The sequence below is a fragment of the Temnothorax longispinosus genome, chromosome 3 (genome assembly GCF_030848805.1).
Source record: "Temnothorax longispinosus isolate EJ_2023e chromosome 3, Tlon_JGU_v1, whole genome shotgun sequence".
Classification (NCBI taxonomy): domain Eukaryota; kingdom Metazoa; phylum Arthropoda; class Insecta; order Hymenoptera; family Formicidae; genus Temnothorax; species Temnothorax longispinosus.
In genome coordinates, this window is record NC_092360.1 from 20,942,232 (window position 1) to 20,954,763 (window position 12,532).

The 12,532-nt window shown below is 28.1% G+C and overlaps 2 protein-coding genes and 1 long non-coding RNA gene across 10 annotated transcripts in view; 1 reads left to right on the forward strand and 2 right to left on the reverse strand.

Annotated features, from left to right (window-relative positions):
* Positions 1-3: 3 nt before the first annotated feature.
* On the reverse strand, positions 4-3,604 carry LOC139810469 (uncharacterized). The gene is made up of 9 exons (XM_071774059.1): positions 3,422-3,604; positions 3,107-3,223; positions 2,575-2,692; positions 2,230-2,491; positions 1,950-2,069; positions 1,635-1,725; positions 1,236-1,381; positions 670-802; positions 4-207 (listed from the first exon to the last, which is right to left on the reverse strand). The coding sequence occupies exons 1-9, from the start codon at positions 3,563-3,565 to the stop codon at positions 154-156; spliced, it is 1,185 nt and encodes a 394-aa protein (XP_071630160.1). The 5' UTR covers positions 3,566-3,604; the 3' UTR covers positions 4-153.
* A 372-nt stretch (positions 3,605-3,976) lies between these two features.
* The window catches only part of LOC139810479 (uncharacterized), a 139,867-nt gene continuing 131,311 nt past the window's right edge, over positions 3,977-12,532 (forward strand). Inside the window, exons 1-2 of one of the 5 annotated variants that reach the window (XR_011731359.1) lie at positions 3,977-3,991; positions 4,722-4,908. This is a non-coding gene — a long non-coding RNA (uncharacterized lncRNA). Of the gene's footprint in view, positions 3,992-4,316; positions 4,909-12,438; positions 12,528-12,532 lie in introns of those variants that run through there. The other 4 variants (XR_011731360.1, XR_011731357.1, XR_011731356.1 and 1 more) reach the window with 4 other exon arrangements.
* LOC139810462 (odorant receptor 22c-like) lies at positions 8,428-12,212 on the reverse strand. Of its 4 annotated transcripts, none has more exons than XM_071774043.1 (9): positions 11,791-11,928; positions 11,500-11,633; positions 11,111-11,228; positions 10,519-10,780; positions 10,295-10,408; positions 9,564-9,654; positions 9,295-9,437; positions 8,907-9,039; positions 8,428-8,834 (listed from the first exon to the last, which is right to left on the reverse strand). In XM_071774043.1, exons 1-9 carry the CDS (start codon positions 11,795-11,797, stop codon positions 8,745-8,747), a joined length of 1,092 nt encoding a protein of 363 aa, XP_071630144.1. In that variant the 5' UTR covers positions 11,798-11,928; the 3' UTR covers positions 8,428-8,744. The 4 variants fall into 4 exon arrangements, with proteins under 4 accessions (XP_071630144.1, XP_071630143.1, XP_071630142.1 ...); XM_071774040.1 differs by having other exon boundaries at positions 8,647-8,834; positions 11,500-11,619; positions 11,791-12,185; XM_071774042.1 differs by lacking the exon at positions 11,500-11,633 and having other exon boundaries at positions 8,643-8,834; positions 11,791-12,212.

Here is a 12,532-nt window from a genome sequence, read left to right on the forward strand (position 1 = left end):
TTATTACGTTTTTGTCACATTTTTCACTATTATTAAAGTTTAACAAATTTAAATAATGAAAATGATTTGTGAGTATTTCATTATATTATTATTTTTTCTATTACTTCAGAGTTGACTACAACTTATGTTATAAAAAATTTTTTTTTAATAGCATTATTTCTGTACTGACCAGAGTACCGTAAAATACGACAGAGTCGTGCTCATAAGCTGAAATTAAAAATTTATGTTATGGAAAGGAAGTTATACAATATAATAAGTAAAACAGAACTATATGAATCTTATAATTAATTGTAAGAGAAAATGCTCTCTTCGGTCAAGCTGGATTTGAAAAGTTTAGTCGAATTAGAAAAATTCAGACAGGAATATCTATTATTATTAGATTACCAAGATCAAGCCCGACTGAAAAGGGCATCATCTCTAATTAATTGTAAAAGAATTATATATCGGCAATTTTTATTTAACTTTTTAGCGATGGTATGAATTATTAAAGATTAATTCATATAAAATGCGTATAAAAAAAAGAAGATAATTATGAATATTAATTGCAAGTGAATTTTAAACACATAAAATATATTTAAAAAATGAATAAGTTATAAAAGCTTTGTAGGTATTAAAACTTGACTATCTCTAAACGAGTTAAATATTTTGCTTTACTGGCGTTGCATTTACCGTTGCAAAGCCTTCTAATGATGGAACAAACATTCCGCCCACAACCATCTTGCAACTTCTCATACTTCTTTGCATTATAATTGGCAATAATTTTTGTGCTTGTAAAGGTGCGCCTTGCCATCGTATGACGTATCTAAAAGTTTATTTGGATATTAGTTTTCATCATTTATGACTATATCTCATACTATTAGTACAATATGGAATTATTTTGAGCGCTTCTCTTTTGCTTTTATATTTACATATATATAAAAAACATATATAACATCTATAGAAAGGATATCTTAAAGACTCGATCACAATGACTGCATGGTATTAACCATGTTATAGGTATCAATATATATTACAGGAAGAGATATAAATAATTAACAATCAAAATATTGTTTAATTATTATTGTTAGTGCTATTGAATATGTAAATGTATTTTAGTCATTATTTAATCATGTATATTATAATATTCGGCAAGAAATGGAAATGTAAAAAAATATGTTTATTGTAGATATTTTTTTCGAAATTTAAAAAAATTTTTAGAATTCTGAAATATATTCGAACACATTATGTATACTTACGTGTTCTGAAAAATACCAGCGCTGTGATCTATTAAAATTTGACCAACGTAGTTACCCAAGAACAAGTACAAAATGTGACCAAAGGTAAATAAAATTAATGTTACGATTTCATCAATTTTCTTTACATACAGAACTGCTTGAAAAAGCTAAAAGAAGTATGAGCAATGAATTGAACAACTTTAGGAATAAATATTAGCCATATAACATATGTTAATAAAAGATTCTTATAGAAAATAACATGTGTTTTTCAATTGTATGATTGATTATTATACTCTCACGCATGCACGCACACACATTTGTATATACATATCTAGAAATGCGCGCGCCCTGTCTAATTAACAACGCTTTAAGAAAAACTTGTTATTTGAAATTATAATTAAAAGAATAGGTATTACTCACACAGAAAAGATGAATAATTAGAGATGTAATACCGATTATAAGAAGAATGCTGTATGATATCGCCAGAGTAGACCACAAGGATTCGGAAAACCTTGAAGAAAGAGAAACTATTGCATCGATTATTGCATCATCGTTGCAACTGTCGCGTGCTACTCCTCCTTACTCTGCGCGATTTTTGAGAGATTTTCGGATCTAACGATATAAATATCAATTCTCATAGAGACTCAATAGTTCGATATATTAATTGATCAATCAAATATCTTTCTGTTTACTACTTTACTTCGTTTTACTATAAACAAATTGCATTATACCGACTCGAGAGCTCTTTTGTGAATGCGTATAGCTTCAATTATCCTTTTGCAAACGATGATTGGTTGTTTTTCAGATGTGTAACCTTGTAAAAACTTATCATTGAATGCTTGATCCATCCGATAACTGCATAAATAACGATTGTACGTTGTAAAATTGATAGCGTATTATTTATAATTAAAGAACTCAAAGAATTCAAAATAAAATAAAAAATATCGAATGGCATAACAAAAATAAAATCAAACAATCTACATTATACAGACATAATCTTTTTTTATTTTATTACCTGGCAATTTGAAACATTGCGCAAGCATGTTGTACGTATGTTACGTACAACGATTCAGTGCCTATCAAAGTAGTGATTATTATGCCTATTGTAATGTCTAGTTGTAATAAAATTGCATAAAAAAACTTTTGCTGATCGACAAAGAACTCTCCCGGAAATATGAATTGTCGTTGACGCGAGATGTTCAATGGCGCAATGATGTCGAGGATGTTTGGTATCAACGGCACGAAAAGACAAATTAACACACCCACAAAACCCAGTACTGAAATTACGAAAGAGCGTACTTTCAATACAATTATATGTTACGATTATTCAAAAAGTTACATATATGTATCTCTTTCTTACTTGTCAAACTCAAAGTGCACATACTTCCAATGTAAGTGTACTTTTCTATAATCTCTAATTCTTTTTTATCTTTAAGCATATTCCAATCTTCTTCTACATGATCCATGAGATATCTTATCTGTTCACAAAGAATTATAAAATGAGGAAGCTTAAATGTACAGGCAAAGTTAATCGTTTTTTGTAACAAATGTTAACATATGTTTTCAAATTTATATAAAGATCTGTTACATATTATAAAAAATGAAAAAGAAACTTGTAAATTTTTGTATTGTGTGCGTTTTCATATCGCATAAATACAAAACCTAAATAGACGAAGAAATATAGTTGATAAGACTATCACACACAGCAGATTGACAGAATAGAACGTACATTACAATGTAGAGTGGATCAATATTTAATAAACAATTTTATGTATCCTATGATAAAATCAGCAAAGCGCTTGTTTATTTTAATGACATCTTTTAATAGGATATTTTAAAATAAAAAAGGTGAACAATATAAATATACGGATGGCAATGCATTGTTGACTCACCTTTCTAGCGACAATACAAAACGTTTGATATTTTATAATATAAATGAAGCAAATTATGATAGGAGAGAGAACTTTTAGCATGACATCATTTTGTTTTAATGACATCAATTTCGCAATCTAAAACCATGAATTTCGATAACTCAATATATCACTTATCACAAGTTATTAATTTTTGAAGCGAGCAAATCTTGCGTTTATAGTATTAATGGGATAATAATTTCTTGCATAAAAGCTATAATGTATTATGAGTAAATGACACAGAGCATGTTTAACATGTGATAACACTTTTTGTAAAGTTTAGGATAATATTCTTACCTCGCAAATCGTCGTGATTATTACAATAATGTTACAAAGTATTATTTGACAGTACTTGTAGATTGAACGCTCATACGGCCATAAGCCAACTGATAACAAGAGACGTCGATTGAGTTTATAGTATCCATCCCCGACGAAGTTCATCTTCCCGCGGCTGTCACAATACTTCTGCGCTGAGAAACGAAGAGTTACCTCCCTCTACCACTATTTTCCATATTTGTTGAACCTATCGTATTTTTCGCTATATTACATCTCGCTTGTCTATGAAATAAGTGCGAAAAATAAGTACTGCAATTTATACACATATATAAGTTTAATACAATTTAGTAATTTATAAAATTATCAGCGTATTAGAAAAACACGCGCATTTCACATATCATGTCTATAATATTCACATAAAACGCGCGAAGGTAACACGTGGAGAAAAATTAGTAATCTGCGCAATTATAATGCAAGCCCCTTTCTTCAGAAGGATAATTTTCTTATACCAGATACCTAAATTTTTTTTTATACGAGATACATTCCTTTTCATTGATCGTCAAACCATCAGTGGTAGTGTTTCGTGTTGAAGTAAACAGTTTTAGTATATCAGCTTGTTGTTTGAAAACTTTAGAAACACGAAATACATTTGAATGTATTTAATCCTAGCTCGCTACACTCTCCTCTCAGAAAAGATTTCTAGATACAATACTATTAGAATCGAAATAGGGCCAATCATATTTAGTATTGAAAGAAGAATATTTTAATCTTAAATAGAGGAATTCTTAAATCTAGAATAATTCTGAGAAAATTAGAGGGATAGCATCAAGATTATTTTATTCTAGATTTAAGAATTCCTCTATTTAAGATTAAAATCTTCTTTCAATACTAAATATGATTGGCCCTATTTCGATCCTAATAGTATTGTATCTAGAAATTTTTTCTGAGTGGTCCAATGGACTACTTCTCGGTTTTCTATATAGTTTTCACATAATAATTTTCTAGTTTCCTTATGATAAGTTCAGTTTAAAGTTAATAATTTTCTTGACCTGATATTATCGTAAACATTTTATTCAGACTGTATTTCCAATTTCTACAGTACAAGCTTAAAAATATTAATTAGAATGAAAATGACAATACGACAAAGTCGAGCGGTCTCACGGACCGAAGTGTGGCGAGATAAGAACTTGAAAATAAGTGTGCTGGCTATAGCTGTAGGATTAAATCTCTTAAAATACATTTATTTCATATATCTTTTTAAAATATGATATACATGACATTAAGGTAAAAAGGATAAACAGAGATTATGTGATTTTTACAGTTTGAAAGTATTCATACAGTGTAAAATATAATTATGAATATACCTGAGACGCTTTCAATATTTATTTAATAATCTAATAATCTAAAGATTAATTTAAAGAAGATAAAACATTGTTTCACGTTATTAGTATTTCAGCTTTACTTATTAATGTCATCGCTGCATTGACTATATAAACTCATAAAATAAGGTAAGAATGTGCTCTTGACTAGAATTTTTATTCTTTAGCATATCCGATGCACAATCATGCTTTATTTCTAAATAATAATATTAAATATCGACATTTATAAAATTGACATTTAATTGATATCTTTCTTCTTTTTTCAAATATATATTTGTTTCAATAATTATGTAGATGAAATCTGTTAATTAAGAAATTTTTGATTTTACTTCATTATTAGATATATATTTAAATATATACTTTGATATTCCTATTGCTAATCTTTATTATGAGAGGTGTTTTTCAGTACCAAATATAATAGTACCATAAATATACAATAAATTATATTCATTGCTTAATTTTTCTGTGAGCATTTGATTCTAATTGTTCGTATAGTATTTTACATTCAAGACAAGACCTCTGTATTTTCGTTCAGTGTTTCATATGCTACATTTGTAACGATAAAAGACAATTATAAACATAAAAAATATTTAACTAAAAATTAATGACTTTTTTCTTTTTAAAATTTATTAAGCATATGTATTCTGACATCTCACGAAGACTCATTGTGAATCTTATCCATGAGAAAAAACCATGTCAAAATTTTTTTAAAATTATACACGACAGATATAATGATAAAACTTTTGCGCGAAAAAGTAATAAAAATATTGCATATTATGTAAGTCAGTTACTCCAATGGGTAAACAGTACAGTGCGACGCGGCGTCGCGTCGACGCCGATATCGCGACGTAGCGCGGGCGCAATAGCGTGCAAGAGTCTCCATTTGCGACGTTTCCCTCAATACAGTATAAACCGTCATGCGAAGAACACTTCGCTCGTATAGTATATTTTCTTTATCGCCGCGAAACATCGTGTCTCTGTAGCATTAGTGTAGATATTAAACGGTGTATCCGTGAATTTCTGTCTGCTCGTGAAGCGCTGTGTGCTATTAATAAATTGTGATGTGTGTGATTGTGCACTTTCTTAATTTCTAATGAAATTTTCGATAAATCGTGCACAAAACAATAATATACTTAAAATAACTATAACTGCACTTTAATACGCAGATAAGCAGAATAAGAGACATGAGATATACCAAGGTAAAAATACAAGTGATATGTATAATATTTAAATAAGAATTCTTTTGCACAACTCTACTCTGTAAAATTTTCTATAAACAAAATTATTTTTCTTTCTTTCTTCATAATTACATCTTTGGCGTAAAATTCAATTGATATCTTTGCTGTTAATAACGTTAATAGCGTTTTAACTATAATATAGAAAACGTAAAAAGTAGGATATAAAATAAATTTTATAACAATCTTAAATCTTCCTGAAATCTTCGCGTACTATTTTGTTAGAAATTATTTATATTAAAAATAAAATAAAATTACATATATATCTACATATGTATATGTACACACATATCCATGTATACATATATACATAAGAAAATTTTTTAGACCATATATCGCTTAATATTTTTTCATTTTGTATTTAATTCGATTTCCATATAAACGATATAAAATGGTCCATTAAAAAAATTTAAGATAATCTTCAAAATTCGATATATGTATAAAAAGGCAAGAAAAAAGGCGAAAACATTATAATGCATATCCTTTTACGCCAAGTATAACTTTTGTTCTAAACATTTCCCAAATACAAAAAATAGTTTGCAAATAATTTCAGGTTATCAAGTAAGATAAATTGTCGTGTATCTATAGGTATTAATTATATGTGATTTGTTCAATATCTTAATCAGTTATGAAGAAACAAAAATACAGCCGTACATTTTACTTTTAAAATATTTTGTTTAAATATGAACAACGATATGAGAATGTCCATGAAAAGTATATTTTTTGAAGATTTAAATTATACCAAAAAATAATTAAAAATAAAAGAATCTGTTTTACAGTATTGTGATAGTTTCCAGTGAAGTTTAGTAAAACTCTTTCGGGTTAGTCACGCTTTGCGTGATAACTTTTAACTATCCTTCCCTAAATAATTATATATTTCGACTTTCCCTCCGTCAAATTGTCCTTATAATTTTGCCATCATTATAAAATTACAGTGTATGAATGAAAAGGTAGTATTTAGATATCGATGCCATATGCATCATAAAAAAAGAGATGACAAACTTATTGATCGGAGTTTATGGCATAAAAGTATAAAATATGATGGTAATTATTCTAATATGTTGCTAACGGGATACTAACGTTTGTGATAAACGCGTATTTTATTCTGCATTAATGAATTGTTTCATAATTACTAATACAGTCTTCATATTCATAATAAAATTTTCGATTATATATCTATATACTACTAGGACTTGCTGTCTGTTTTGCTCTTAACGTACTGAATATCATAGTGAGGTAAGACAACTTCAAACTCGCCATCTAAAAGACATAATTATATTATAACATTAAAATCTAATTTAAATTATAAATTTAAATTATTTCAACCGTTTTTATACCATTTTTGCATAGTTATATTATTTTCATTAATGCTATTATAATGATATTATATATTTATTGTCTTTTAATTATAATTATTCGAATCTGTAACGGTAGAAAAACCTATCATTACCGAAGCCAAACCTTCCAGCGATACCATAATTACACCACCACCAATATTGACCACGTATATAAGCCTTCATTGTTCTTTGCAGTATAAACACAAACAGTTTTTGAATATGCATAATGCTGTATACCACATATACCGGGTATATCATATCTATATACGTGCATAATTGCATATGAGAATGCATCCCATTGTTGAATTCTATTCATTATTTCCTTTATCTAGTAATATTAGTGATAATTAAACGTGAACGCCAATATATTACATTTTAATTTCGATTAAGTAATTTTTTTTTAATTAAGTAAGATAATTTAGTAATTTGGATTAAATTTTTCATATACATACTCTATCAATACTAATAATGTAGCTAAAAAACTTGAAGGCATAAATGAGACTAGGGATACAGTATAATACGTTAGATAGTACACAAATCGGTCGAAATCATGAATCGCGCTGTGAAATTTGGTTAGTTGCCAAAGAAGAAATTTTATTACACACCAATGATTAATTTTTCAATTCAAAGAAAATATATCAAATCACTATTACAATTATCTATCATATAGAATCATCTTTTCAAATTTTAGTTAACGTTTAATTAGAATTTTACTGACATTTATGGAAACGATTTATAAAAAATGTAAGAATAAATGCAGTCGAATGTAATGATGTAAACATTAAAAAATAAATGTTAAAATTAAAAGACTAAGCAGAAATATAATTTAATATAGGTATAATAAATATCAATATGTATATATAAAAACAACATTAATTTTATATTAAGTCGATGTGTGAAAAAAGTTACCTGAGTAATACAACCAAACACAAAGATGAAAGCCGTGAATACTCTGTAAATATGTATATAATTATATTGGAGAAAGTATTAAACGTGAATATTCAGTTTAAATATCCGCACCGTAAAAGAAAAGTTACATTAGAATAAGGTGTGTATAATAGTTAATATTGTGATATATTTAATGAATCATAAAAAGTATTTTATTTATTGCTAATTATAATACACATGTTTTATTTATCAGGTTTATTATCAGTTAGGAGCTAATATTATATTTATATCGAAATATATATGATTGTTAATGCTGGAGAAGCGAGATAAAATATAACCCCAAAAATATGTCTTATATAAATAATCTATGATGCAATAGCAATAAATTCAAAAAGTGAAGAAGCGCACTGCATTGTTGTTTCAAAATTGATTTTATTAATAAATATGCAAAGAAGGGTACATGTATTACGCACTGAACGCATTCTAAACCTGTGAATCGGATTCTTTAAACCTGACTATTATCCTTTTCGTAGCTTTCTTTGTGTGCTCCCATGGATTGAAGGACCATAACGTAGGATACAGACATACTTATGAGCTGTAATAAGTATTAAAAATCTTTTTCTCTTATGGAATTGATCAAAATAAAATTGCCCGTAATATTCCTTACCGTAGCAAAACCTTCTAACGACGCATCAAATAAACCTCCAGCTGTTAAAGAGCTCTTTCTGTTACTTCTTTGCATTATAAGTAGTATAAACTTTTGCATACATAATGGCGCAGCATACCACTGTGCATTATATCTGTTGATACATATACAGATATACATATACATCAATTAATATTAATTAATCTATTTGATTAAATAAAGTCATTAAATGATATCAAATAAACTTCTTGATTTTTATCAAGTTTTGAATTTGCAAATTATATTTAACGAGATAAAAAATTACATATTCTGAATTATTCACATATTACAGCAGGAATTACAGTCGCCAAATTGTATTGTAAACAAATTAAAAATAGTATAAAATTGGAAAAATGTGTTTAATACTTACGTTGCTTGACAAATGCCAGTACTGTCGTCTATAATGTTCTGTCCAACATAATTTCCCACAAATAAATAATATAAGTGTGTAAGTATAACGATACAGCACACCAATATGTCCATTTTTTCCAGGGATATTACTGCGTTAATAAACTTGAATCGAACATTATTAATTACATATCCTTTGTATAGTTTCATATTTGTATATCATCATATTAATTAATCTTCTTCGAATAAATGATATTATGTTCTTTTCGCAATACCTGCATTTAAGCTTACATTAAAGAAACTGAGACTCGTCGAAGCCAGACCAAATCCTATTAACACGAAATACAATGTCGCAAAACTGTTCGTCAAAATATTGGCCAAACTTTAACAGCAAAATGTGTATTTAATATCATAATTCACTAATTAATAAATTCAATAATATTTAAGTCTTTGCGCTCAGCCTTTTCTGCGAGGATTTTTAGACATATTCAATTGTAAGAAAAACGGCAGTTTATTAGATTCTGCTGTTTTTAACTTTGTTTATAAGATGCGTTATCTTTTATGTGAACACAAATTAATATTTGTACGGCGATCATAACACAGAAAAATGTGCACTGCTCTAATAAGCCGAAGATCCGAGTTCAAATCCAATAAAAAATCGTCGATTTTCATTCGATCGCTATATACCTCTCGGAAAAGAGTGGCAACCCACCGAGAGTATAATATCTCTTGCCAAGAGTATCCCTTTATATTTGAGGCTTCCTGATCCTCCAGGTTGGAAGTTGGGCGCTAGGTTAACGTTAACCTGTCCCGTTAAAAAAATTATCGTTAAGAAACTAGAAGAGAGGCCTCGGATTTGATGAAGGCCAAACTTCAGAAGGCCATGGCTCGATCTTGAGCTGTAGTGCCATTGAAGAAGAAGAAGAAGACATTAATATTTGTAATACATCGTGACAATAATTTTGTTTTATCCAGGCAAAATAGGTTTCGAGTGCAAAGGAATGATATACATTAATACTAACTCCACAGCTCTACGATGAACGTATACAGCGTGAATTAGTTTGTTGTAAAGTATGTGTTGTTTAATGTCCTTTGGCATTAGTTGTACATTTTCAAATATGTGTTCTATTCGATGGCTATGAAAATAATATACAATGGATCTAAACTTGTTCTTATATTGGTTTTTTTTTTTAAGTAAATCAATGAAACTTGTGATATTTAGATATAAGATAACTGTTGTTTTTACCTGGCGATTTTAAACATAGCGCATGCGTGCAACACGTACGCTATGAGTATTGTCGCAATAGCCACTACTGTCATCGATCCAGCATATTGATTTAAGACAATATGTGTCAAAATAGGAAAAAAGTATGTTTCTTCGTCGACAAAGTATTCCACATTAATTACCAATTGTCGCGGTCGCGATTCATTCATTGGTACGATCACATCGAGTATAAGAGGTAGACAAATTATTGTTAACAATACCAATAAACTGCTAGTAATCAAGCCTGAAGCAAGCGAATTATGCCACGTATTTAACGTAGTATGAAAAACAATGTATATTTTTTATATTTTATTAAAGTACTATAGTACAGAGGAAAAAATTATACAATATGTATTATTAATTTAATTGTATTTGTATCAATTGAAGTGTGTTATTGTTTTAAAACATTTTATATAACTTTTGTAAAAGATTTTGGTTAAATATTATAATTTAGAAATATGCATGAATATAACGTGTAAATGCATATAAAATGTATTAAAATTCATCTAAAAATAATATATCATAGAAAAAGAAATTGATTGATATACGATTGACATTTGATTTTATATCTTACACGTAAAGCAGATCGTATATAATTTTGCATTGTCAGCATATCTTCGTATCACTTCCAATTCCGACTGAGCCTTTAACATATTCCAATCATATCGAACTCTATCGAAGATATATTTGATCTACGATCATAAATAAAATATCTTATTTGGTAATTCTTTTTTGGTATTACATGTCTTTTTATTATTTTTATGTTATTACAATGGTTCTTTAATATATGTCGAATGATTATATATAATAAATGGTAAATAACGTATATATAAATATAATGTTATATTTATATAAAGTTATTTAAATCAAGAAATGGAAAAAATAAAGTAGATAAAAAATATTTTTGCAACAAAAAATCTTACAAGAACAAATCAAATGCATCAAAACCAAGTGAATACTTACGTTATCGCTGAGAAGAAGACATGCGTTATATTTTATAATATAAACACAGTTTATAATAATAAACATAAAAATTTTGGCAATACAATTACTGCTGTGCTGTTTTACAAGAAATGTATTGCACTGAAAGCAGTAGCCTTATTGAACAATTATAGCAAAAATGTGAATAAACATTATTTTACATAAAAATAAATCCATTTCATATTATAGTCAAAATTGTCAATATTTGTATTACATTTGACATAAACTTTTATTTAAATAAATAAAATACATGTGAAATGAAAAACTTAATACCTGGCATAATAGAAAGGATATGAATAACGTTTGGAAAAAGATTATTTGAGTTTTCTTCAACGTTGAAACTTGATAAGGCCAAAGACCGAGAGATAGCAGAAGAATTCTATTTAGCTTATAGTACCGTTCTCCAACAAAGTCCATCTTCGGCGAAAGCTAAAATGCGTATGTCAGGAACAACGCTGCGAAACTGCGTTTCCCCCTCCATGCATCAAATTCAGATATACGATAAATTTTTCTTTTTCAGGCATATAAGATAATTCTAAGATTGACGTTTAATTTACCATGGAATAAACAGCAGATGTTAGAAATTTATAAAGCACTAGCAAGGGGGAAATGGGTGTAAATAAAGAGGATTAAATTTACTCGAAATTTTCTCCCGCTAGCTCGATTATAGAATAAACATAAGTCATCAAAATAATATTATCAAAATTGGCGATACATCTTGGTATACTTCTTCCTTGGAAGCATATATCTTCTTATGTACTAATGTTAGTACAAAGACTATATAAGTTTTACAGAAAACTTTGATCACTTTATTATGATACGTGCCAACTTTGTCGTTGCGATATATGTGCAAAATAACAATAGCTTCATATTTCTTGTCTATTAATTTGAATTTAAAAAAATCGAATTTAACAGTGCAATAATTTAACAAATGTTTTGCAGAAGTGTGAAAAATGCAGATTATATGATATTATATACCCATGGTTCTTTGTTCATGTGTAAAGAAGGAAGTACA

Coding starts and splice junctions, on each gene's coding strand:
- LOC139810469 (XM_071774059.1), bottom strand. CDS start 3,565: ATGAACTTCGTCGGGGATGGATACTATAAACTCAATCGACGTCTCTTG. Junction 2,492..2,574: donor GTGCACTTTGAGTTTGACAA/GTAAGAAAGAGA, acceptor TCGTAATTTCAG/TACTGGGTTTTGTGGGTGTG. Junction 2,070..2,229: donor GCAATGTTTCAAATTGCCAG/GTAATAAAATAA, acceptor TTATTTATGCAG/TTATCGGATGGATCAAGCAT.
- LOC139810462 (XM_071774040.1), bottom strand. CDS start 11,934: ATGGACTTTGTTGGAGAACGGTACTATAAGCTAAATAGAATTCTTCTG. Junction 11,229..11,499: donor GTCTTCTTCTCAGCGATAAC/GTAAGTATTCAC, acceptor TTATGATCGTAG/ATCAAATATATCTTCGATAG. Junction 10,781..11,110: donor ATATACGATCTGCTTTACGT/GTAAGATATAAA, acceptor CGCTTGCTTCAG/GCTTGATTACTAGCAGTTTA.